The sequence below is a fragment of the Symphalangus syndactylus genome, chromosome 11, assembly GCF_028878055.3.
Source record: "Symphalangus syndactylus isolate Jambi chromosome 11, NHGRI_mSymSyn1-v2.1_pri, whole genome shotgun sequence".
Taxonomy (NCBI): Eukaryota; Metazoa; Chordata; class Mammalia; order Primates; family Hylobatidae; genus Symphalangus; species Symphalangus syndactylus.
The window spans coordinates 19,883,713-19,910,485 of NC_072433.2; the positions used below are offsets into that span (position 1 = coordinate 19,883,713).

Below are 26,773 nucleotides of genomic sequence, written 5' to 3' on the forward strand. Positions count from 1 at the left end.
TTCAGGCAATTCTCCTGCTCAGCCTCCCGAGTAGTTGGAATTACAGGTGCCCACCACCACACCCGGCTAATTTTTGTATTTTATTTTATTTATTTTTTAGTAGAGACGGGGTTTCACCCTGTTGGTCAGGCTGGTTTCGAACTCCTGACCTCAGGTGATCCACCCACCTTGGCCTCCCAAAGTGCTGGGATTACAGGCATGAGCCATCATGCCTGGTTGAATGATACATCTTCACTTGACCCCTGCTTCTGTAAAGAATGTCTGCAGAACTGATCTAGTAACCTTAATCTAGCTGAACCTCATTTGAAGTCATCAGAACCAAAAGTATGCCCTTCATGTGGGTGGATGGATCAGCCCTGTGGCATTGAGCTCTTGACAAGTGCTTAGGCAGACAGGGTCCTATAGCTGCTACTGCTAGGAGTGAGGCAGCCACTACGTTGTGTGGTGCCTTGTCTTGTTCTGTCCTTTTTTTTTTTTTACCTGATTTCTGGTTAAGGGGGTGTTAATACAAACATTCAAATGTAAACTAGGAAAATCTCAAGTCTTTTAAAAAATTAGCGTTCCTTTAGTCAACATTTATCAAGCTTTATGTCAAACATTGTACTGGATGGGGACACTTGCAGAAGCTGTTGTATGTTGTAGGATGAGATACATGGAAAATAGATGGCCTTTGTGGGATCTGCAGAGTTGACTTCCTTGAGAAACTCATTAGTGTTTATTCAACTACATTTAATTAGAAAAAGCAAATTCTAATAGGATTGCTCATGACCACTGGATTGTTCTGTTTCTAAATAGTGAAAAACCAGAGAGGTCAAGGAGTAACAATATAAACAACCCCCGCCCCCCATTTCCTGGTTATCTAGTTTTCTTACATCATTCCCATTGGGACTAGGATTCTCAGCTTCCAACCCTAGAATGAGTTAGTCTCACAGAGGCTTAAGTAATCTCTATTTTATTCATTAGAGCTTGTGTTCATTTCTACATAAGCTTCTTTTGGAAGAAGTTAGGGGTCTTTCCTAGTTAGAAGGAGTATCTCTTCTTAGGAAGGGGTTGTGTGATTGACAACTGGCACAAATAACTGAAGCTCTAGCTCAGTATGTTCATGTCTCAATATTATAGTATTTAAAATGTCCTCATGTCTCTGATTCCCTTGCTTTGTCCTCTCACTTCTTTAGCAGATGTCGCAAGAAAATATTGAGGAAGCAGAGTTTATCTGTAGGCTCTTATGACCCCTAGTTTTCTTCTGGATCATCTTGCTCTGTGTGCATGTGTATATGTGTAATAACTACACAGAGAAGAAGTGCCTTGGAAGGTTTCTGAAGAGAACTCTTAGTGTTTCATTTGGCTTTGTAATTCTAATGAGTTCTTATCTAACCAACTCCCTTCTTTTCTTTTTCAGATGAGTTCGATGCCTACATCATTGTATCTTTCGTGAATGCCACCCTGGTGTTGTCCATTGGAGAAACTGTAGAAGAAGTGACTGACTCTGGGTTCCTGGGGACCACCCCGACCTTGTCCTGCTCCTTATTAGGAGATGATGCTTTGGTGCAGGTGAGGGTTCTCAGAGCTTACCTACTTGGCCTGGTTTCTTTTTTCTTGGCCTTCATTGTGTTGCAGGCTGCTGTGTTCATGTCTGTTCACCCTCACCTTCCAGCAAGCCTTAGGGAGGGAACATATGATTATGGCACATAACATCCCTCTCTGTATTTGACATTTTTCTGTTACAGAGCCACATCACTGCAGCTTTCATCTCTAATAAAGATCTTTATAAGTGTTTTGTTAATAAGCTTTGAACTTCTTTGAAGTGGACACTGCAGAACATGAACTATTTAAAAGTTGACCTTGCCTGGGGCCTACTAACTCTTTTGTCATTGATTCAACTGTTGCCTCAAATGCAGTGGCTCCAGGTCTGATTGTAGTGACAGATCTGATAGGTGTCATTCTGAGTGATGAATCAAATTGTTAAAGTTAGGTTTCTTTCTGTTACTGACTCTAGGTCTATCCAGATGGCATTCGGCACATACGAGCAGACAAAAGAGTCAATGAGTGGAAGACCCCTGGAAAGAAAACAATTGTGAAGTGTGCAGTGAACCAGCGACAAGTGGTGATTGCCCTGACAGGAGGAGAGCTGGTCTATTTCGAGATGGATCCTGTATGTTATTTTATCATTCACTGTGGGACTTAGTGTAGGGTCCAGAGGGAAAGATGGGCATTGTAATCTAGTCATTTAGATGACAGTATGGTGAAACCCCGTCTCTACTAAAAATACAAAAATTAGCTGGGCCTGGTGGCGCTCACTTGTAGTCCTAGCTACTCAGGAGGCCGAGGCAGGAGAATTGCTTGAACCCGGGAGGCGGAGGTTGCGGTGAGCTGAGATCACGCCACTGCACTCCAGCCTGGCGACAGAGCAAGACTCTGTCTCAAAAAAAAAGCGAGTTGGAGTGACAGTGTTCACAAACCAATTTGGCCCCTTACAGAGATGGGGAAAAATTCTAGGTAGAGTTATGAAATCCCCTCTTAGCAGTGAATCACTTGCTCCTCCTGCATTTCACTCTACTTTTCCAACAAATATTTGGCATAGATTTAATTTTTGCAGTCTGAATGCATTTCAGAAAACTTCTATATGGAAGGATGTTTAGTACACTTAATTCCCTTGCTCTCAGGAGGTCTCTAGTGTGGCCAGATCTGTACCTTTGGTTGAGATTTCTCCGTCTTTAACCATATTTGAATTCCCTTCACCCAGAGTATTCTTGTAAAACACAGACAGTTTTATGTATCTCCATTTCCTGAGAACAAAGTTGGCTCAGAAAATTTGTGGCACATTGCCCTTGTCAAAGGTCTGTTCATTCTCTTATTGATGGAAGATACTCATTTTGCTTGCTGTGAGCCTGTTAAATTCAGTCTCGAGAACTCAGGTAGAGAAATTCTTGTCATTTACTATAGTAAGAGGAGTGAGAGGGAGCAGAACAAAATACAACAGCCCTCCTTCATTCTCTAGATCCAGGGTTTTGGGGTGAATTGGAGCATCTAGACCCATCCCTTTGTAGGTTTGACCTCGCTGTGTCTTTCCTCCTGTAGTCAGGACAGCTGAACGAGTACACAGAACGGAAGGAGATGTCAGCAGATGTGGTGTGCATGAGTCTGGCCAATGTACCCCCTGGAGAGCAGCGGTCTCGCTTCCTGGCTGTGGGGCTTGTGGACAACACTGTCAGAATCATCTCCCTGGATCCCTCAGTGAGTGACACCCTGATATTCAAGGATCATCTGGTTGGAACCTGAGCATCTGGCCCACTCCTGATGTCCATGTCTGAGATCAGCTGGGTTAGACCGCAGAATCCATACCTGCTGCTTCTCTTGTCATTGCAGTGTGTTTCAGGAGTTTCCTGCTGTGGTTTAAGGATATGATCTGAGACTACAGAAATGTTTCTTTGGCTTAAGCCTCAACTCCTTTTTTTTAGTTAACAACCAAGACTGCATAAATTTGACTTGCTGCAGGACCCTAGGTGACTTTTCGGGAGGTGTGCTTTGCTTTATTACCTTTGCTGTTATCTTCTTTGACAAAAGGAGGAAAGCATGATCTTCCCGAAGCTTATTCTGAAATTGCATGTAACTAATAACTCAGTACTCTCTTAGAACTCACTCCCAGGGTTTTTTCTGTGCATAAGGAAGTACTTTTTCAATCCTAGAATTAGATTTCACTGGGTATGTTTTTTTCCTAAAATTGTCATTTTCTGTGTTTTTATGATTTTTCTCTCCCTTTCAGGACTGTTTGCAACCTCTAAGCATGCAGGCTCTCCCAGCCCAGCCTGAGTCCTTGTGTATCGTGGAAATGGGTGGGACTGAGAAGCAGGATGAGCTGGGTGAGAGGGGCTCGATTGGCTTCCTATACCTGAATATTGGGCTACAGGTAAGAGATCCAGAGGCCCACATTGTGGACATCAGGCCTTCTGTACGTTTCACACACTCCTTTGTTTGATAACAGGCATTTTCTCTGCCCATGGTTTCAGATCCTCACCTTATGAAAAGTAAACAGTGTCACTCTGGGTTCCACTTTTCTCAGCTCTTTATTTCGAACAAATGAGGCTGAGAAAGAAATATTTTGATAAAGAGTCTTCACATCTGATAAATGCTTTTTGATAGCTACTCTAAGTCAGAACTGGATGGGTTCCTCAAGGATCAACTGTAGTTCCACTATTCGCTAGTTTCAAAAGCAGAAACGATACCTCTCAGTTCATAATTGGCTTCATTAGCAATAAAGGACCCCTAAATGTTCCCTCTTGTCAAAGTTGCTGAGCTGTTTGTGCCGTGAAGAAAAGGTGTGCTTTGACGCTAAGATAGTGTCAGGATTCTTGATCATAGGCTTTTCATTTTCTTATTTTCCTTATTGACTCAGATATCTAAGTAATCAGCCCAGGTACTTTTTGCTTTTTAATTTTACTTCCTAATTTAGAAATCTCAAACATAGCCAGAAGTTAGAGAGACTAATACAGTGAACTTCCATGTACCCAGTTTTTTTGGGGGAGGGTTGTTATTATTTTTCTTTTTTAGTTTTTTTTCTTTTGTTGGATTCTTACGGGCTGCCACATGGCTTTTCTATCTATTTTTTTCTTTTTTAGTTTTAACAGCTATCAACAACATTCAGCTGTTCTTGTTTTATCTTTTCCCTGGACTGTTTTAAAGCAAATCCAAGATCTATCATTTCATCTATAAATAACTTGATAATGTAGCTCCAACAGGTGTCTGTTTTTGTAAGATACTAGTATTATCATGCTCAGCAAAATATAACAATAGTTCTTTATTACCATGTTCCAGTTTTCCCTGTTCTTCTTTCCCCCAATGTGGCTTTATAGTTGGTTGTGCTCAAGACCTCAGCATAGCAGTCTATGCTTTTTCCATTTGCTTCATCTTTCTTTTTATGTCTCTTAAACTGTCCTACCCCATTTTGAAGCATTATAAGATCAGATCATTTGTCTTGTAGAATTTCCCACCTTCTGGACTTAATAAAGTCATTCCTTGTGTGTTCAATGTTCCTGTATCCTCTGTATCAAGCTGGTGGGTAGAGTTAGACCGTGCTGTCCATTAGAAATGTAAAGTGAACTACAGGTGTAATTTAAATTTTCTAGTAGCCACAAACAGGAAAAAAGTAATTTTAATGTTTTTTTTTTTTTCTTTAAAAAAAAAAAAAATAGAGACAGGGTCTCACTGTGTTGCTCAGGCTGGTCTTGAACTCCTGGCCTCAAGTGATCCTCCTACATTGGCCTCCAAAAGTGCTGGTGGGAATGCAGGCCTGAACCACCGTGCCTGGCCAGTTTTAATGTTTTATTAACTCTGTTATATCTAAAATCATTCTAACATGTAGTTAATATAAAAATTGCTGAGCTGTTTTACCTTTTTTTCTCTCTCTCTTTTTTAAACCAAGTCTGAAATCTGGTATTTGGCACTTTACACTTAACAGTCTTAGTTCTCTTTAAAATTTATTTTTATTTAAAAAAAAATTCTTCCTTGAGACAGAGTCTTGCTCTGTTGCCCAGGCTGGAGTGCAGTGGTGTGATCTCAGCTCACTGCAGCCTCTGCCTCCTGGGTTCAAGCGATTCTCATGCCTCAGCCTCCTGAGTAGCTGGGATTGTGGTGTGCACCACTACACCCGGCTAATTTTTCTTGTTTCTAGTAGAGATGGGGTTTCACCATGTTGCTCAGGCTGGTCTTGAACTCCTGAGCTCAAGCGATCCACCCGCCTTGGCCACCCAAAGGGCCGGGATTACAGGTGTGAGACACCACGCCTGGTCCTGTCTCAGTTCTGACTAGCCACAAGTGGCTTGGGGTAGCTATAGTATCGGATAGTGCAGAAGAAGAAGTTGGTTAGATTCAGATTTAATTATTGGGGGAGGGGGACAGGAATACTTAATAGGTGGTGCTGTTTACTCCTGTTGCATCACGTCAGGAGGTGTGTAATGTCTGGTTGTCCCACTCACAGTGATGTTGGGATGTTTATCTGTATCTGTGTTAAAGTTCCCTCAACCCTTTACTTACAGCTATTACACACATTGCCTAGGTTCATTCTTTCATTAGTGGTTGGAAAATGATTTATTTCTTTTTGGATTTAATTAGTTGGCATTCTAAAGACAAAATTCGCATCATTTCTTTGCTTACTGTAAGTACGGTTCATACAGGAAAAGGATAAATACCTTTTTTCCCATTGTTCACCTGTTTTCAGAGTAAGGAGTGAGGGCCACAGCACTCCCTTCAGTGGGGCCCAGTAAAGTGGGTTTTTTGCTATTTTTTAGAGTAACATTGGTCAGGTGCTGTGGCTCACACCTGTAATCCCAGCACTTTGAGAGGCTGAGGTGGGTGGATTGCTTGAGCTCAGGAGTTCGAGACTAGCCTGGGCAACATGGCGAAACCTCATTTCCACCAAAAATACAAAAAATAGTCGGGAATGGTGGCGCATGCCTGTAGTCCCAGCTACTTGGGAAGCTGAGGTGAGAGGATTGCTTGAGCCTGGGAGGTGGAGGCTGCAGTGAGCCAAGATTGTGGCACTGTACTCCAGCCTGAGTGACAGAGTGAGACCCAGTCTCAATAAATAAATAAAAATTTAAAAAAATAGAGTAACATCATAAGCTTGTGGATTTTTATACATTTGTGCTGAAAACTTTTTTTTTTTTCAAACCGAGACAGAGTCTCGCTATGTTGGCCAGGTTGGTCTTGAGCTCTTGGCCTCAAGCAGTCGTCCTTCCTTGTCTTCCACAGTGCTGTGATTACAGATGTGAGCCACCTCACCTGGCTTTTTTTTGAGGGGGGCGGGGGGTGGTAAATTGACTCATTCTAGAAAAGTGGGAATTTCTATTTGAAGTTAGTTCCTTTGTCCTTTTAACATGACTCCACTATTTGTAGGGGTTTCCTTGCCTTGTTGCATAATAAAGTATCCCCACATGTGTCTGGAACATTCTTGCCCCTGCCCCAAACTAGTCATTCCTTTTAGGAACCTTGTTCCTTTAAGAGGAAATGCTGTTTAGGGACCATGGTCTTTGTGTTTATTTAATTATTTATTTGAAATATACAGTAGTGAAGAAGGATTTCACATACCTGGTAAAAAGAAATATTAAGAAGATATAGTGAAAAATAAGTGTGTTTTTACTTAGTAGATGCTCCATAACTTTGATTGATTAAGTGATTTAGTGGGAGAATGAATGAATGGCTATCTGATTATTAGCATCTTTTTTAAACAACGAAGTCATTTCTTTCCATCTGCTCTAATTTCTTATATGAAGTAGCCAAGGGAGAGGTTTTACCATCAGAGCTGATAAGCTTCCATCAGGCCTCACCTGCTCCTCTCCTTTTGATTAGAACGGTGTGCTGCTGAGGACTGTCTTGGACCCTGTCACTGGGGATTTGTCTGACACTCGCACTCGGTACCTGGGGTCCCGTCCTGTGAAGCTCTTCCGAGTCCGAATGCAAGGCCAGGAGGCAGTAAGTAATGAAGGTTGGGGACAGGCAACATGTTTGAGATTTTAGTGGCTCCATCTGAGAACAATCTTTGCTGTGAGCTTTACTTTCACTAATTTGCCACTCCATCTTGATTGGTTTCCTTCATGTGAGAAGTCCTGAGTTTCCTAACCTAGAGCTTCCTCATTGGGGCTCCATGGCACCATGTCATGATTTGGTTATAGCTGGGTAGAGATATCGATCCCTTTAGCCCTCTGGCTGGTCAAATAGGGCTGGAAACCTCCCCTCTAGGACACCACTAGCCACAAGAATTCTCAGGTTTTATCCCAGTCTTAGATCAGTGTCAAGTTTACTACAAGTGAAAGAGATTGGGAAACGTTGTATCCTTTTGTAGTTAAGAATGTTAGTGTTTCTGGGCACTGTGCTAATTGATTCCATTTATTTCTTTTTTCTTTTTTTTTTTTTTTTTTGTAGATGGAGTCTCTGTCGCCCAGGCTGGAATGCAGTGGTGCAAGCTTGGCTCACTATAACCTCCGCCTCCTGGGTCCAAGCGATTCTTTTGCCTCAGCCTCCTGAGTAGCTGGGATTACAGGCGCATGCCACCACACCCAGCTAATTTTTATATTTTTAGTGGAGATGAGGTTTCACTATGTTGGCCAGGTTGGTCTTGAACTCCTGACTTCAGGTGATCCGCCCGCCGTGGCCTCCTAAAGTGCTGGGATTACAGATATGAGCCACCGCACCTGGCCTTCATTCCATTTAATTCTTGCAGCTGTCCAGCCTTGTGGTACTATTTTCATTTTATACACGTGGAAGCAGGCTTAGAGAGATGAAGTGGTTAGTCTAGATCATATGGCTCATAGCCCATGTTTTTCACATATGCTAAGCCATAGTGCCTCTCCAGCCCTCTTTTTCTTAAGATAGCCTGTTAGATTTCTAGAATATTTTAGGATACTCTGCAGACTGAAATTTGGGGATAGGGCTTTTGGTCAGCTTACCATGTTTGTATTTTTTCCCAAACCTTATTGGAGCTGTTTTTTTTTTTTTCCCGTCAGGTATTGGCCATGTCAAGCCGCTCATGGTTGAGCTATTCTTACCAATCTCGCTTCCATCTCACCCCCCTGTCTTACGAGACACTGGAATTTGCATCGGGTTTTGCCTCGGAACAGTGTCCCGAGGGCATTGTGGCCATCTCCACCAACACCCTGCGGTGAGTGAGTCTCATGTCTGAAGCTCCGCAGGAAGCCTTTCTGCCAGGGGCTCAGACTGGTTCTGCCAGAGTGTTGGAGGAGGCTGTGAAGAGGTGGCAAAGAGCCAACTTCACCAAGAAGCTTGTGTGTTGCAATTGAAACCTTCATTTGGCTCAGCATTTTAGTACCTGAGAGCCAAGTTTCGGTGTTTTAGCTTCTGTTAAGACTTTCAAGGCCAAGCTTTAATACAGTCCAATCTTCCGGAGATTTCAGATTTTTGTTTTCTAGCAAAAGGGCATTGCCATTGGATTAGTTTTAGAGCAAGTATTGGATCACTGCATTGATAACCTTTCTTACTCTGTCTTGTCATTTGCGGTATTAAATCTTAAATTTTAACCTACATATAAGTTATTTAGACCTTTTTCAAGTTGACCAAACTGTTCTTCCTGGTAACATTGATGTGAGGTTTGAGCAGTATATGTAATATTCTTTGCAAGATGGAAAAGAACCTAAAATAACTCAGTCAGTTTGGCTTCCTCAAGTTTTGGGGGGCTTTTAAAATTAAGCCACCAAAGTTGTTCACATCCTGGTTATAACTATTGGCTGTTCATAATGAAACTATGCCCTCTTGATAGATTAATCACTATTGCTTATCAAATGAGCTCCCAAAATTTCTTTACAACAGCTTTCAGGGTCTTTTCATGGTCATTGTCCTTTTTCTTTCCGTCATCTTTGTATTTGTCTTCTGCTCCAGCAGAATTGATCTCCCTGCACTCCTCTACATCCCTTAATATTTTTTTAATCTCTACCTGTGCTGGAATTCTTCACCCACATACATACCTGCCTGTCAATGTTCCCCTTGTCTTTTAAGCCAGCCTTGTTGTAGCCTCATCTGTGGCCCCTACCTCCTGAATTGCTATAGATTTAGACAATCCCTACAGATTTTTAGGCTTTCCTAGCAGCAGAACTTACTTCCCCCCAAAACTAAATCAGGCAAGGTGACTTATGAGACATAAAAGCAGAATTCTTGCGGGCAGTTTATTTTTTTATTTAATTTTTATTTTTAAATTTTTTTCTTTTTGAGACAAGGTCTTACTCTGTTGTACAGGTTGGAGTGCAGTGGTGTGATCATGGCTCACTGCAGCCCCAACTTCTGGGCTCAAGCTATTTCTGCCTCAACCTCCAAGTACCTGGTGGGACTATGGGTGCATGCCATCATGCCTGGCTAATTTTTGTGTTTTATTTTATAGAGACAGGATTTCACCTTGGTGCCCAGGCTGGTCTTGAGCTCCTGGGCTCAAGAGATTCTCCCACCTCAGCCTCCCAAGTAGCTGGGACTACAGGCGCGTGCCACCATACTTGGCTTTTTTTTGGTATTTTCAATAGAGTTGGTGTTTCACCATGTTGCCCAGGCTGGTCTTGAACTCCTAGCCTTAGGTGATCTGCCCGCTTCGGCCTCCCAAAGTGCTGAGATTACAGGCGTGAGCCACCGCACCCAGCCCCTATCTTTTTTAATGTAGAGAATAAACTACAAATAAAACTCCATCATTAGAGATCAGGTAACTATATTTTTTAGAGTACCTGGGTTCTGCTCATTTTGCACATAGTTTGGCTTATGTGTGCATCTCTGTCCCATTTGACAGAAATTTATAGGTCCCTTATTTGCTATCTCTTGCCTTGTCATAGTTTTCGTAAACTGAGGTGATTTTTATTCACAAAGCCATCCACTTTATTTTATGAAGCACAATCACTACAAATACCATATATGTTCAGGTAATTGCAGTGTTTCACAACAAATTTGGGATTGGGCTCTTTATTATCATTGGAGTGATTAAAAAAAAAAAACTTTTGACAATCGTTTGTGTTTCATTGGTAGGAACGAGAACTGTCGTGAATTGTGATAGGGTGTTGCCAAATGGGAAGGCCCTTCCTGGATCGCTGTGTCTGTATCGCAGAGTTTTCTAGAGTAGGAGGCTGTTGTTTAATGTTGCCTAATGCCAACGTTAGAGCTCCAGGGATTGATGTGTTTGCTGACTGCTCAAAGTCTATTTCAACACCAATTTCTAGGTCCGAATGAGTATTAAATAACTGCCTTGCTTTTTTGTCATAGGATTTTGGCGTTAGAGAAGCTCGGTGCTGTCTTCAATCAAGTAGCCTTCCCACTGCAGTACACACCCAGGAAATTTGTCATCCACCCTGAGAGTAACAACCTTATTATCATTGAAACGGACCACAATGCCTACACTGAGGCCACAAAAGCTCAGAGAAAGCAGCAGATGGCAGAGGTAATGAGACTAATGTTCAGGGGTTCCATTAAAAGATGTGTGAAATTATGTTGAAAAGTTTAAACTGCCCAGCACTTTGGGAGGCTGAGGTGGGAGGATTATTGCGTGAGGCCACTAGTTCGTGACCAGCCTGGGCAACATAGCAAAACTGTACCTCTATTAAAAATGTTAAAAGGTCTCCTGGTGTGTTGGCGCACTCCTGTAGTCCCAGCTACTTGGGAGGCTGAGGCAGGAGGATCACTTGAGCCCAGGAGTTCAAGACTGCAGTGAGCCATGATCATGCCACTGCATACCGGTGGCACTCTGGACGTGAGACTCTATCAAAAGTTTAAACTCCTGTAATTGTTATTATATTCTTTGTTTTTAAAGATCTAGGCTCTTTTCAGCTTTTTTAAGCAGAAGCCATTGTCCCAAAGTACTTCATTTTAGAACCTTTCTTGTAACCCAGGACTATACTCTGACCTCCTTTTATTCACAATTAAGTTCCCTCTCTGAAACAGAATTCTCCCGTCCTTGAGCTTCCAAAATAGACTGTAATTTCCTTTATTTGGGCCCAAAGGAGACAGCTTTCATGTTCTCCACAACACCAGCTCTTTCTAGAACTCATTGTGTAGCAAAAACCAAATAGCTACAACCACGTAGAACTGTATTCATCCTTAAAGAGTGGAGACAGAGTAGTCTTAGTAAGGGAAATCAGATGGGTTGGATAGAAAAATGGAGTTTCCGTTGTCATTTTTCTCAAGCCACTAGTTCAATATTTGTCACAGCTGTTGTTCTTTTTGGTGTTTTCTACTAATATGTAACTAGCAATGTCTGGATTTCCCTTTTTGATCTTCTGTCTTCCCTAGTCTATACACCTCTCCCTTTTATATTCATGTCAGGAAATCCTGGCTGGGATGGCTGACTTTGCTGCTTTATGTATTAAGAACCCCCTGGAGTGTTCTTGCTACCTGTCCTCTTCTCAGCCAGCCCCTACCTCTGAGCACGCCAACTCAGTTACTCGTTTTTTTGGGTTTAGGAAATGGTGGAAGCAGCAGGGGAGGATGAGCGGGAGCTGGCCGCAGAGATGGCAGCAGCATTCCTTAATGAAAACCTCCCTGAATCCATCTTTGGAGCTCCCAAGGCTGGCAATGGGCAGTGGGCCTCTGTGATCCGGGTGATGAATCCCATTCAGGGGAACACACTGGACCTTGTTCAGCTGGAACAGAATGAGGCAGCTTTTAGGTAAGCAGCTTAGGACAGTCCAGGGTTTGGCAGGCTGGAACAGGAGCTCTCTGGGTTTTGACTAAGGACTTACTCTTGCTTCTTATTCTGTGTGTAGTGTGGCTGTGTGCAGGTTCTCCAACACTGGTGAAGACTGGTATGTGCTGGTGGGTGTGGCCAAGGACCTGATACTAAACCCCCGATCTGTGGCAGGGGGCTTCGTCTATACTTACAAGCTTGTGAACAATGGGGAAAAACTGGAGTTTTTGCACAAGGTAGGAATCAGCCAGTGGTTCTCCTAGATCTTAAGTCCCATTGAATTCTCTCACTTTTGCTTATGTTATGGATCAGGTCTTTGGGGACCAGCTCCTTGATTCCTATCTCTTACCAGCACATGGAAAATGCTGGGGCCTTCTAGCTGCGGTGATGTTCTTGTGTCTGTGCATTCCACAGGAAGGCTTTGTGCTAACCATCCATAATGGGGAGATAGATGCACATTGAACTGGTCCCTTTCTTACTGTTTTAATAAGCAGGCAACAATTTGTGACCAAAATTCAGCAGTTTAAATAATTAATATTCTGGCTGGGCGCGGTGGCTCACGCCTGTAATCCCAGCACTTTGGGAGGCCGAGGCAGGCAGATCACCTGAGGTCAGGAGTTGAGACCAGCCCGGCCAACATGGTGAAAGCCTGTCTCTACTAAAAATATAAAAATCAGCCAGGCATGGTGGCACGCACCTGTAATCCCAGCTGCTTGGGAGGCTGAGACAGGAGAATCGCTTGAACCCGGGAGGCAGAGGTTGCAGTGAGCCGAGATTGTGCCATTGCACTCTAGCCTGGGTGACAGAGTGAGACTGTCAAAAAAAAAAAAAAAAAAAAGATTTAATATTCTTTTCCACCTGCATTCTCTGGGAAGTTACTGTTTAATGGGTACAGAGTTTCAGTTTGGGAAGATGAAAAAAATTCTGGAGGTGATAGTTACACAACAGTAAATGTGCTTAATGCCACTAAAGTGTATACTTAAAAATGATTGGCTGGGCACAGTGTCTCACGCCTGTAATCCTAGCACTTTGGAAGGCTGAGGTGGGCGGATCACCTGAGGTCAGGAGTTCAAGACCAGTTTGGTCAATGTGGTGAAATCCCGTCTCTATTAAAAATAAAAAATCAGCCAGGCATGGTGGTGGGCGCCTGTAACCCTAGCTACTCCAGAGGCTAAGGCATGAGAATCGCTTGAACCCGGGAGGCAGAGGTTGCAGTGAGCCGAGATTGCACCACTGCACTCCAGCCTGGGCGACAGAGCGAGACTCTGTCTCAAAAAAAAAAAAGGATTAAGATGGTAAACTTTATGTTATGACTATTTTACCATAATTTTTAAAATAAAAAGAATATTCTCTCCACACTGACGGCATATGGATTCCTTCAACCCTACCATAAGGGGAGTATCCTCTAAGAAATACTTCATAGACCCTTTTTCATATTAAATTTGTCTCTCCTTTACAACTGAGATGTCACTAGGCTGGGTACAGTGGCTCACGCTTGTAATCCCAGCATTTTGGGAGTCCGAGTCAAGCAGGTCACTTGAGCCCAAGAGTTTGAGACCAGCCTGGCAATGTGGTTAAACTCAGTTTCTACAAAAAATACAGGTAATTAGTCGGGCGTGATGGCACATGCCTGTAGTCCCAGCTACTTGGGAGGCTGAGGTGGGAGGATCACCTGAGCCCAGGAAGTCCAGGCTATAGTGAGCCATAATTGCGCCTGCCACAGCCCTTCAGCCTGAGCGACAGTGAGACCCTGTCTCAAAAAAAAAAAAAAGATGTCACTTTTCAGTAGCATTTCTTTCCTGTCCCTCCACAAATTACAGTCACTTCTTAGCTACTAAGGCCTCGCTATTATTTCATGAGGCCAGTTAAACCTAGCACAGGCTCTGGGCAGCAGTCATGTGGTACCAGAACTTCTTGTCACTTACAGCATTGATCCCTCTGCTGGGTGAATGCAGCATGTGGGGCCTGTTCACCCCAACACCCTGATTCATTAGCAAAATAAACTCACTGGTGTGTTTCTTAATGATAGGCTCCTGTGGAAGCAGGCATTTCTGGGCAGAGAGGTGGGGCCTGTGTCTGGCAGGCATTTATAATAGCTGTATTACCTGCTTTTCCTCTATAGACTCCTGTGGAAGAGGTCCCTGCTGCCATTGCCCCATTCCAGGGGAGGGTGTTGATTGGTGTGGGGAAGCTGTTGCGTGTCTATGACCTGGGAAAGAAGAAGTTACTCCGAAAGTGTGAGAATAAGGTAAGTGTGCTGGCATTGGTGCTGCGATCTAGCTCATGTGTCAAGGGTAGGGGCATTGGTGGGGTGGTGGGCATTGAGTTTTAAAATCTTATCTTTATTAGGACTTGTTGTGTTACCCCAATTCCAGCTTCAGAATTATGCACTTGTTTTTTTGATTTTTTTGTTTGTTTGTTTTTGAGACGGAGTCTCGCCCTGTTGCCCAGGTTGGAGTGCAGTGGCGTGATCTCGACTCACTGCAACCTCCGCCTCCTGGGTTCAAGCGATTCTCCTGCCTCAGCCTCCTGAGTAGCTGAGATTACACATGCGCACCACCACGCCTGGCTAATTTTTTGTATCTTTAGTAGAGACAGGGTTTTACCATGTTGGCCAGGCTAGTCTCTTAGCTCTTGATCTCATGATCCGCCCGCCTTGGCCTCCCAAATTCCTGGGTTTACAGGCGTGAGCCACCGCACCAGCCCTTGAGTTTTGAGAGGAGCAGGAGTAGAGGGATCTCATTTATTGACTTACCAAACAAGAACTAGCTTTCTGTCTTGCTAGCTTCTATAAGGAAAGGAAATGTGAGAGTTAGGCATATATTTGCACTATATTAAAAGCTATTTGGCTCTTTTTCCCAGCTAGAATTCATTGCTAACTGCTGGTTTTTGGTATTTGCTGTTCTGCTGACCCTACATATGTCATACAGAAAGCTGGACTTTCTTTGGGTTCTGAACCCCAGGATTACACCCACCATCACTATTGTCTTTGTTTTTCCCAGCATATTGCCAATTATATCTCTGGGATCCAGACTATTGGACATAGGGTAATTGTATCTGACGTCCAAGAAAGTTTCATCTGGGTTCGCTACAAGCGTAATGAAAACCAGCTTATCATCTTTGCTGATGATACCTACCCCCGATGGGTCACTACAGCCAGCCTCCTGGACTATGACACTGTGGCTGGGGCAGACAAGTTTGGCAACATATGTGTGGTGAGTTGATGTTGTTAACTTGGGTTACAGTGATGTGTAGGAAAGCTGGCTCAGTTTCTTGTGGGTAAAGCCAAAGATGAATCAAATCTGAGAAGTAAAAATGGATATTAAATTCCATCCTACTAAAGCTAACTCTACAGGCAATCTGTTCTTTAAGCCTTCTTACTAGTCTTTTGGATTTTTCTCTCTGGTTTATCTCCCTCCTCCCTATTGAACATGATTTAATGATAGGTTTAGTTTGAGCTAATGGCTGATATTTCTTTTTACGTTTTATAAGAACTTTGGAACGTCTGTTGTCTATGTTGTGTGGTTTTGGTTTTACCCTTAGCTGTGTTAAACCCTTGCTAATGGGTCGATTAGTTTCAGTTTCTTGGTTCTCAGACACAGCTCCTGCCCGCCAGAGCAGGTGCAGGACACGTGGGCTCAGGCCTCTGTCTAGGCAGTGCCCCTGTGGCTTACTTGCAAGGACCTGGGCCACACCTGTTGCTTGGTGACCCAGGTGAGCAGGTCCGGGCCCCAGCAGTGTGACTTGTGTCATTTCCTTGTAGGTGAGGCTCCCACCTAACACCAACGATGAAGTAGATGAGGACCCTACAGGAAACAAAGCCCTGTGGGACCGTGGCTTGCTCAATGGGGCCTCCCAGAAGGTAAGATTACAGAATGGGCCCCAGGGAGGACACCGCTTAGCACTTTTCCTGTTGTCCTCACTGAAGAAATTGCTTTTGGTGAATTATTCACAGTGCACGCGACTGTGCTGAGTGCTGTCCGTTCACAGTCCTTTCTTACCAATCTGCAAAAAATCTCCTTGGAGAGTAGCGAGTTCCTTAGAGAGAGTCCATTCCCAGTCCTCTGCTCTGAGGTGTGTCCTGGGCTTTACTTTCTCCTGTAGGCATGTGCTGCTTTACTAGAACATCTCTGGACTTTCGGGCAAATCTATTTTAGAAGACAAGCCTAGTGATTGCTGTTTTCTATAATTTTCTTTGTGTTTTCCTTTTTTTTATGGCAAGCTTGATAAATTTAACAAAATGGTTCTTGTTTAAGAAATGATGAACAGTAACTTTAGCATGTTTTATGAGGCATTAAGCTTTAAGTAAATGTGAGAATTTTAAAGTATAGGTTTTAATAATTTTTGGATTTATTGTTTGTTTTTGAGACAAGGTCTCACTCGGTTGCCCGGGCTGGAGTGTGGTGGTACAATCACAGATCACTGCAGCTTCCACCTCCTAGGCTCAAGTGATCCTTCCCCCTCAGCCTCCTGAGTAGCTGGGACTACAGTACATGCCACCAAACCTGGCAGATTTTGTGGGTATGGGTATACGAGACCTCACTGTGTTGCCCAGGCTGGTGTTGAAATCCTGGGCTCTATCAATCCTCCCACGTTGGCCTCTGTAATAATTTTTGGATGTTAATAGATTGTGAAATGTGCCTTAGGGAGCACTGCTTGCCCTTGGGAGTCCAGGGTGCACACAGTCACTAGTCTGTTTGTGACTCACAGGCAGAGGTGATCATGAACTACCATGTCGGGGAGACGGTGCTGTCCTTACAGAAGACCACGCTGATCCCCGGAGGCTCAGAATCACTTGTCTATACCACCTTGTCTGGAGGAATTGGCATCCTTGTGCCATTCACGTCCCATGAGGTGAGAGTGCCCGCATTACTCTGGCCTTGACTTTTAAGGTTGTTTCTTGGTGCTGAATCTACCTAAGAGGTCAAATTCATTTGTCCCCACATATAATTAATAATGTTCTGGGAATATAAAGTGACAGAAATACTTGGGGAGATAGGAATCTTGATTCCCCCACATCCAGGGAAGGCCATTTGGTTTCTTTTTTTTTTTTTGCGACAGAGTCTCACTCTTACCAGGGCTGGAGTGCAGTGGCGCGATCTCGGCTCACTGCAAACTCCACCTCCCAGGTTCACGCCATTCTCATGCCTCAGCCTCCCGAGTAGCTGGGACTACAGGCGCCCACCACCACGCCCGGCTAATTTTTTGTTTTTTTTTTGTTTGTTTGTTTGTTTTTGCAACGGAGTCTCACTCTTACCCAGGCTGGAGTGCAGTGGCGCGATCTCGGCTCACTGCAAACTCCACCTCCCAGGTTCGCCCAGCCCGGAGTGCAGTGGCGCAATCTTAGCTCACAACAAGTTCCGCCTCCCGGGTTCACGCCATTCTCCTGCCTCAGCCCCCCGAGTAGCTGGGACTACAGGCGCCCGCCACCACGCCCGGCTAATTTTTTGTATTTTTAGTAGAGATGGGGTTTCACCGTGTTGACCAGGATGGTCTCAATCTCCTGACCTTGTGATCCGCCCGCCTTGGCCTCCCAAAGTGCTGGGATTACAGGCCTGAGCCACCACGCCTGACCAATTTTTTGTATTTTTAGTAGAGACGGGGTTTCACCGTGTTAGCCAGGATGGTCTTAATCTCTTGACCTCGTGATCCGCCTGCCTCAGCCTCCCAAAGTGCTGGGATTACAGGCGTGAGCCACCTGTGCCCAGCCGGGCCGTTTGTTTTTATACTGTCCTAGGGTTTGCTTCAGTCTGATGCGAGTTTACAAGGTTAGCCTGAGCCCAGAGCTCTAGAACTGGACTCCACAGACTAGTATTGCCAGGATTGATGGGATGATCCCTCCTGGGGCACACACCGCCATATGGAATCAACTCTAGGTTTGTCAGAGTTCGGCATGTTTTATTCCAGCCAAGGAACTTGGGATCAGGAATCTGACCTCACAAACCATTCTTTATGTGTGGCATTCTCTCTTGCACTGCAGACAACATGTGGTCTCCTTTTGGGTTTTAACTATCATGTTGTAGCAGAAAAACCTGGGATTATCAGAAAGTGATTAGATATTTCCCGTGTGTTTGTGTAGTAAAAATGAATGGCTTGTCTGTTCGTTGTGCTTTTGGAAACTCTGGACTAGTTGAAATCACTTCTCAGTGACAGATTTTTTGTTTCTTTTGCCAGGACCATGACTTCTTCCAGCATGTGGAAATGCACCTGCGGTCTGAACATCCCCCTCTCTGTGGGCGGGACCACCTCAGCTTTCGCTCCTACTACTTCCCTGTGAAGGTAGGTTGGGGGAATCTGAGCTGAAAAGGGAGATCCTGAGAAAGGAGCAGCACAGGGAGTGGATTGATGGGAATAGTACCAGGGGAGGTGCTCCCCTCAGGGCAGATCACAGCCAAAGCAAAGGCTTCACCTGCTTCTGCCAATCTGAACTCTGAGTACCAAGAGTCAACTTAAGATAGTGTTCCTGGATCTACAAGTGGGGTTCAAGTATCGAGTGGAGAATAAAAAGTTTTCCCGGTCTGGGCGTGGTGGCACACGTTTGTGGTCCCAGCCAGTTGGGAGGCTGAGCCCCAGATTTTGAGAGTGCGGTGAGCTAAGATTATCCCACTGCATTGCAACCTGGATGATAGGGTGAGACCCTGTCTCAAAAACTAAAAAAAACAGCTTTCGCTACAAGTGCTTCTTTAGCATGTGCCATTTTCTTTGGGCATCTCACCATTTTTTTTCCTTCTGCTTTCTCCATATCTTAGAATGTGATTGATGGAGACCTCTGTGAGCAGTTCAATTCCATGGAACCCAACAAACAAAAGAACGTCTCTGAAGAACTGGACCGAACCCCACCCGAGGTGTCCAAGAAACTTGAGGATATCCGGACCCGCTATGCCTTCTGAGCCCTCCTTTCCCCGTGGGGCTTGCCAGAGACTGTGTGTTTTGTTTCCCCCACCACCATCACTGCCACCTGGCTTCTGCCATGTGGCAGGAGGGTGACTGGATAATTAAGACTGCATTATAAAAGCCAACAGCTCTTTCCCCTTAGCTCTTCTCCTGGAATGACTGGCTTCCCCTCAAATTGGCACTGAGATTTGCTACACTTCTCCCCACCTGATACATGATACACAACCCCAGGTTCCAGTGTGGAACCCGAGTTCCCCATTCCCCAAAGCCGTCCCTACATTGATATGTCTTGACTCTCCTGTCTACTTTTGCACACACCCTTAATTTTTAACTGGTTTTCCTGTAAATACAGTTTTGTATAATGTTATCTTTGTGGGAGGAAGGAAGGCAGGCTGTGGTGGGACTGGTTAGGGTATAGTATCACTCCTGAGTTCCACTGCTCTAGAATGTAACCAGAAATAGAAACCTAGTTTTTAAGGTGACTGGCGTCCATGTGTCTTGTTCTGGAGATGAGGATGTAGGTGGGAGGTTTGAGTCCAAGTTAGAGCGGGAAGAACTGAGTAGACTCCTTCCTTCCAGGTGCCTACTTGGACTTGCGGCACTCTGTGGCTCCCCACCCCCGGGTCTGTGGTGGTTTCTTTGTTTTTTCCTGGCTCTTTTTGCTGTGCTGATGAAACATGGCCTCAATAACCATGTGGATACCCACCCCTCTTCCCACTGAGTATTGAGGAAAGGTGGCTGATTGTTCCTCCTCTTCTACTCTGAGGATGTTAGTATGGGGATTTTAGCATGAATTCCAGCTGGGGAGTCTTAGCAGATGCCCCTTTTACTGATACAGCACCTAAAGAGATCTTTGGCTCCATAGGACCATAGGAAGGGTCAGTACAGAAGAACCTAGATAATGCCCTGCCCCTGAGAACTGTGTATATGTGGGGCCTGTCTGCAGCACCCATCTCAGGTGGGTTCCAGAGGGCCTTTAGGGTATAATGAGAGCCTGTCAGGTGGAAGAGGCCCAGTTCCAGAAATGTTCCAGCCCACCCCTGAGAATTCCTCCTGTTTAGTTGTGTAGGAAGCCCTCGTCTTCCAGGCTGTCCTTGCGCCTTGAACCTGGAGAAGCGAGCTCACTGTTCTCGATACTTCACAATGTAAAACATTCTTTCGTCTGCATGTGCTCAGCCACCTAAATTGAGCAAATGATCTGGTGAGCACTGGGTTAGAGTCAGGAATGGTGGGATACAATCTGAACCTCCCAGAGCCCAGCACAGAGGGTTCCTGACACTGACACTGTCTCCTGGAACTAAGTACCTCTTGAATCATGACTTGGTTTTAGATCAGTCAAGAGAGACCCAGGTTTTGCCAGGAATCAAATCCCTAAATAACATGCTTTTTTCTCACTTAGCTCATGAATTTGCATAGTAGACAGTAGTTCTGAATTAGATTTTGAAAACCTAATTTCAGGGCTCATTTTTTCCTGTGGCCCTAAATCCATTCTATCAAATTGTGTGATACTGACATGCAGTCATCTGAGGAACTCAGCGTAGATATTTGAGCAGCTCCTCCCCTCTTTTCTAACTCAAGTTCGACTGAAATACATAAACTCCGTACAGAAGGTAGGGGGTTATGTAAGAAAGGAAAACCTGATCTATGGAATCAGGAGTTGTCACCACCGAGCTTCCTTTGGAAGTCTGCCCATCAGCTTGCTTGTTCTCTATAAGAGGAAGGGCTAGGACAAGGATTTGGGCTTGAATATGTGGAAAGGAATTTTCATAGTTGCTGCAGGACCTCCAAAAGTTTAAAATTTGATTGGATGTGACTCAATGATAAGTCCCATTTGTGTAATTGTTAAGGGGACCTGATTGACTCCTGTGGTTCGATTGAGCAGTGAGGTAACTAGAGACCTCTCTCCAGCCTTGGCAAGACCCATCAGAGGCTGCTGCAGAACTCAGTCAGAGGGATCTGCCCTTGGGTTTGCTTCCATCCTGTTCCATTGCTAAGCCCTTGTGACTTGGATCCTAGGACTGAAAAGTTTTTAGCTGCCTCAGCTTTCCCCTGACCTTATGGGCAGAGGTTCTGCAGATGTTTCCTTTGGAAGATCTCTCGCCAAGAATAGCATTCCTTTGGAGGAGGGGGGTTCTAGTTGGAATGTTGCTTTTCTTGGTTAGTGTAAATGTATTGCTAGTGAGACAGCTGCCGGCACGCGCTGGAAAAGGCTCATCTCACAGGGAGAGTGCTGGTCCCCAGAATGTGTGCTGTTCCCACGCTGCTGCCTTTCTTGAGCTTGTTAGAGGAAAGCCAGAAATGTTAAGGCATTCGGATGGGATCCGTCTGGCTTTCAATTTTTTTTTTAATTCCTAAGTTCTGTTTTATTTTTTAATTTTTTAAAAATTTTATTAGAGACAGTCTCACTCTCTTGCCTAGCCGGGAGTGAAGTGGAGTGATTATAGCTCACTGAGGCTTGAACTCCTGGGCTCAAGCTATCCACCTCAGCCTCCAGAGTAGGGGAGAATACAGATGTGTATCACCATATTCAGCTAATTTTTAAACTTTTGTAGAGACAGGGTTTCCCTGTGTTGCCCAGGCTGGTCTCGAACTCCTGACCTCAAACGATCTTCCTGCCTTGGCCTCCCAAAACACTGGGATTATAGGTGTGAGCCATTGCGCCTGGTCCTAAATTCTTGTTTTTTTGTTTATTAGAGACAGAATCTCTCTTTCTCTCTTGCCCAGGTTAGAGAGCTGTGGTGCAATCTCAGCCCACTGCAACCTCCACCTCCTGAGCTCAAGCGATCCTCCTACCTTAGCTTCCCAAATAGCTGGAACTACAGGCATGTGCCATCATGTCCGCTAATTTTTGTATTTTTAGTAGAGAAGGTTTTACCATGTTGGACAGGGTGGTCTCGAACTCCTGGCCTCAAGTGGTCCACCCAGCTCAGCCTCCCAAAGTGCTGTGATTACAGGCGTGAGCCACCATGCCCAGCCTCTAAATCCTGTTTTCTATTCAAAATAGAAATGACGTGTGTTTGAGTCGTCCACTTGCTCATTTGCATATGGAATATTGTATGTGAATATTTTACTACACCCTTAAAATTAATTTTCAAGGGCTATACGTAGAGCTCAGAAACATCCTGCTGCTGAAATCAAACCCGGTCCAAAAAACGTAACAATGGAGGGAGGAACAGATGGCTCTCGAGGACAAGGCAGGGACTCTAAAACACCTGCTTGGCCACGGTGGATTGACATTTGAGTGATTTGGTAGCCCAACACGCCCTGTGAAGTTCAGGTGAACTGAAATGGGCAAGTGTAGTAGGCTACACACCAGTCTAAACCAGCGCAACCAAGAGTTGTGTCTCTTTTTTTCTTTTTTTTTTTTTGAGATGAAGTCTTACTCATCGCCCAGGCTAGAGTACAGAGGCACAATCTCGGCTCATCACAGCCTCTGCCTCCCGGGTTCAAGCAATTCTCCTGCCTCAGCCTCCCAAGTAGCTGGGACTACAGGCGTGCACCACCACGCCTGGCTAATTTTCGTATTTTTAGTAGAGATGGGGTTTCACCATGTTGGCCAGGCTGGTTTCGAACTCCTGACCTCAGGTGATCCACCCACCTTGGCCTCCCAAAGCAATGGGATTACAGGCATGAGCCGCTGTGCTTGGCCAGGAGCTGTTTAAGCCATCAGGAGACATGCTGACCCACTAGAGGCTGCTATACGTTCATTTCTTCCACAAACGTTTACTGGGCACCTACCATGAACCACCTCCTCCCAGCTCTGTTCTGCACCCAGAGGTTGGAGGAGAGTTTATAACCTGGCAGTCTGTCGCTGTGAGGTTGGCGGTGAGGTGAGTCTGCCAGAGGGCCTGTCACCAGTTTCAGAAGAGCCTACAGCCTGCATCTGATTTTCTCAGCCACAACCTTGGGACTTCAGGGAAAATCAGAAGGTCCGAAGTCTGAAAAATGAAGAGGTGGGGAGTGGGCAGCAGGGGCTTTAGGTCAGGAAATGGTAGGAAACCTGTAGGTGTGGCTCATAATCCCAGTGGGATATTAGAACCCTTTTCATTTGTCACAACAGATTCCTGGTGTCTGCTCCCAATTACTCACACAGTGGCTCATGGCTGGTAATCCCAGCACTTTGGGCGGCCAGAGGCAGGCAGATCGCTTGGGCCCAGAAGTTTAAGACCAGCCCAGGAAACAGACCCCATCTCTACAAAAAATTCAAAAAGCTGGGCGTGAAGCCCTGTTTAAAAAAAAAAAAAGAGTCTGCTGGTGATGTCTGGGCATGTGTCTGTTTCACAGTCGAGTGTCAGGATTAGTAGCTATGATGGACAATGAACATTGCTGCTTGTTCAAAATGAAGAAAAAAACGTTATCAAAGAAAACCAGGTTTGGAAGTTTCAGATTTGGAAAAGGAGCTGGGCCAGCCCATCTGGAATAGCTGAGGGGCCCTGTTAGCCCCACCCTACCCCACCCCACTCCCGTATGCAGCATCTCTGGCGATGCCCAGAGGCAAGCCCCCTTCAGTTTCCCACCTCTCACTCTGCCTTCCAGAGCCTAGTCCTGAAGTTTTAAATTCCCAGGTCCACTCAACAGAACTTGCTCTCTTCTCTGACTGCAGTCTCAGAATGAAAGGAGAGGTGCTTTCAGTTGGGTCATTTGGTAGCGTTTAGGCTTAGAAGTTACTAATTTGGAGCCATGAGTATATGTGTATAAGCTAGTGACACGTGATGGTCAAGGGACATACTACCATTTCCTGTGGGTTATTAGGGCTTCCAGCTGTTATGAGGACACACTGGGGAATCTCAGCTTTAGGGAGTCGATGCTGTAACTGGAGAAAGGCAATGCTGTCATCATAAAGCAATCAGAAACGAGATTCCACCTACCAAATGCCAAGAGGCAGCAAAGTCCATGAAGAGAGCACTGTATACAGAGTCAGATGACCTGGGCTCACTAGCCTCTAAGCATAGTCTTGGTTTCCTGCCTGTAAATTGGTAGAATAAGACTGATCTACTGGGCCCGGCATGGTGGCTCACACCTGTAATCCCAGCACTTTGAGAGGCCAAGGCAAGAGGATCCCTTGAGCCCAGGAGTTTGAGACCAGCCTGGGCAACGTGACAAAACCCCATCTCTCCAAAAATACAAAAATTAGCCAGGCATGGTGGTGCACACTTGTAGTTCCAGCAATTAGGGGCCTGAGACAGGAGGATCACTTCAGCCTATGAGTTTGAAGCTGCAGTGAGCTGTGACTGCGCCACTACACTCCAGCCTGGATGACAGAACGAAACCTGTCTCAAAAACACCAAAAAACAAAAACTGGTCTCTCGGGGTCATGGTAGCACAAAGGCACATGACAGTGCTCAGGGGTTCTGAGGCTTGTCTGCTGACCTGGGGGTCTGGCCCTGGGAGATCTGGGGGACCTGCTGTCCTATATGTGATGCTTTGAAAGAAAGGGGCATCATTCCAAGCCAAGAGGCCCCAGAGGGCACCGTGGGGTGTTCAGGCTTCTGTGAGGCACCAGTGAGATCCTGTGGCTGTGCCCCCATCACCTCCACCCACTCTGCCCTCCCACGAGCTGCCCAACGGATGAATCAACGCCTTGGCAGAGTTTTCCAGCAGGGCCTTGCAGAGAGTGTGTTTGATCTGTGTGGCCACTACCTTGGGGATGGGTAAGGAGTTAGCCCGGAACATTCCAGCGTGGGCATTATTGTCCTGTTGCAAGTTCAGGGCCAAACCAGGAATCCAGTTTTGTCGATCCAATTGAGAAAACATTTCATGAACAACTACTGTGGCATGCATTGGCACTCGGAATAAAGCGCACTATTATCACTAGGTTGGCATTTCTTTTTCTTCTTTTCTTCTTTTTCTTCTTTTTATATTTTTTTATTTTTGAGACTGAGTCTCACTCTGTCGCTCAGGGTGGAGTGCAGTGATCTTGGTTCACTGCAACCTCTGCCTGCCGTGTTCATGCGATTCTCCTGCCTCAGCCTCCCGAGTAGCTGGCATTACAGGCGCCTGCCATCATGCCTGGCTAATTTTTGTATTTTTAGTAGAGACGGGGTTTCACTATGTTGGCCAGGCTGGTCTCGAACTCCTGATCTCAGGTGATCCGCCCGCCTCAGCCTCCCAAAGTGTTGGGATTACAGGCGTGAGCCACCGCATCCAGCCAGGTCAGCACTCCAGACTAGGTCGGCTGTGGAAGACTGGGTGTTAATAAGGAGTTCCTAAATCAAGGATTCTGTGCTCACATTCAGTGAAACACTACAGACTCCCCTCTTGGATAGTTTGAGGCTTTGAACACAGCCCTTCTCCTATCCTCCCTCCCCGACTGGCCCACCCCTAATGAATCCAAATGCAGTCTAGTAAAATCAGGAAGCCTGCTATGCAAACTTGACAGAGATCTTGAAGATGCCCCTGCAGTTGCCCACTCTGACCCAGCTGAAGGGAGAATGACTGTACCTTTGGTGATGGTGCTGAGGGAAAGGACCTCAACTCCCATAAATGCTGGGTCTGAGGCCATGTGTTACACCAGGACAGGTCCTGTGTCTCTCAGGAAAGCCTGGCTTTAGGGTCAAACCTCAGTAACCAGCTGGAGAATCTTAGGTAAGATTCTCTCTCTCTCTCTTTCTCAATCTCTCTCTCTCTCTTTTTTTTTTCTAAGAAAAGAGACAGGGTCTTGCTCTGTCATCCAGGCTGGAGTGCAGTGGCTCGGTCATAGCTTAGTGCAGCCTCGACCTCCAGGGCTCAAGTGATCCTACTGCCTCAGCCTTCTGAATAGTTATGACTACAGGCATGAGCCACCATGATGCCTGGCTAATTTTTTAATTTTTTAATTTTTTTTTTTTTTTTTTGCAGAGATGGGGGTCTTTCTATGTTGCACAGGCTGGTCTCTAACTCCTGGGCTCAAGCCCCAGAAAAGGGGTGAGGAATCTTACCCAAGGCCAGGCACAGTAGCTCAAGCCTGAATCCCAGCACTTTGGGAGGCTAAGGCAGGAGGATTCCTTGAGGCCAGCAGTTTGAGACCAGCCTGGGCAACATAGGGAGACATCTGTATCTACAAAAAATAAAAATTAGCTGGGTGTAGTGGTCCCAGCTACTTGGGAGGCTGAGGTGGGAGGATCAATTGAGCCCGGGGGCAAGACCACAGTGGGTTGTGATCGTGCCACTGCACTCTAGCCTGGGCAATAGAGACATTGTCTAAAAAAAGGGCCAGGCATGGTGGCTCATGCCTGTAATCCCAACACTTGGGAGGCTGACATGGGCAGATCACCTGAGGTCAGGAGTTCAAGACCAGCCTGGCCAACATGGTGAAATCCCATCTCTACTAAAAATACAAAATTAGCTGGGCATGGTGGAGCGTGCCTGTAGTCCCTGCTGTGAAACTCTGTCTCAAAAAAAAAAAAAGATTATTCACCTTTTGGAGCTCATGTCTCTTCATCTGTAGACTGGGTAACTCATTGGTGCTCAACAGGGATGATGTATCAGAGAAAGGCCTTTTCTTCCACCTAATGGACCCCCAGTCCCCCCACTCAACACACACACACAAACTCTCCAGTCACCACCACATCACTCAGTTTTGTGTTTTGTTTTGTTTTTTTAGAGACAGGATCTCGCTATACTGCCCAGGCTGGAGCACAGTGGTTATTCACAGGTGCAATTGCAGCTCACTGCAGCCTCGAACTCTTGGCCTCAAGAGAGTCTCCTGCCTCAGCCCCCTGAGGCTCATGTCACTACACC

The 26,773-nt window shown here is 45.4% G+C and overlaps 1 protein-coding gene across 1 annotated transcript in view; it reads left to right on the forward strand.

The window, feature by feature from the left end:
• Positions 1 to 19,536, forward strand: part of SF3B3 (splicing factor 3b subunit 3) — a 50,233-nt gene extending 30,697 nt beyond the window's left edge. The window contains exons 12-26 of the mRNA XM_055297802.2: positions 1,400 to 1,551; positions 1,997 to 2,152; positions 3,079 to 3,234; positions 3,764 to 3,907; positions 7,345 to 7,467; positions 8,499 to 8,653; positions 10,744 to 10,918; positions 11,937 to 12,142; positions 12,240 to 12,396; positions 14,283 to 14,408; positions 15,163 to 15,375; positions 15,924 to 16,022; positions 16,871 to 17,014; positions 18,335 to 18,439; positions 18,910 to 19,536. Coding sequence (XP_055153777.1) covers positions 1,400 to 1,551; positions 1,997 to 2,152; positions 3,079 to 3,234; positions 3,764 to 3,907; positions 7,345 to 7,467; positions 8,499 to 8,653; positions 10,744 to 10,918; positions 11,937 to 12,142; positions 12,240 to 12,396; positions 14,283 to 14,408; positions 15,163 to 15,375; positions 15,924 to 16,022; positions 16,871 to 17,014; positions 18,335 to 18,439; positions 18,910 to 19,050 — 2,252 coding nt within the window. The 3' untranslated portion in view covers positions 19,051 to 19,536. The remainder of the gene's footprint in view (positions 1 to 1,399; positions 1,552 to 1,996; positions 2,153 to 3,078; positions 3,235 to 3,763; positions 3,908 to 7,344; positions 7,468 to 8,498; positions 8,654 to 10,743; positions 10,919 to 11,936; positions 12,143 to 12,239; positions 12,397 to 14,282; positions 14,409 to 15,162; positions 15,376 to 15,923; positions 16,023 to 16,870; positions 17,015 to 18,334; positions 18,440 to 18,909) is intronic.
• Positions 19,537 to 26,773: the final 7,237 nt, after the last annotated feature.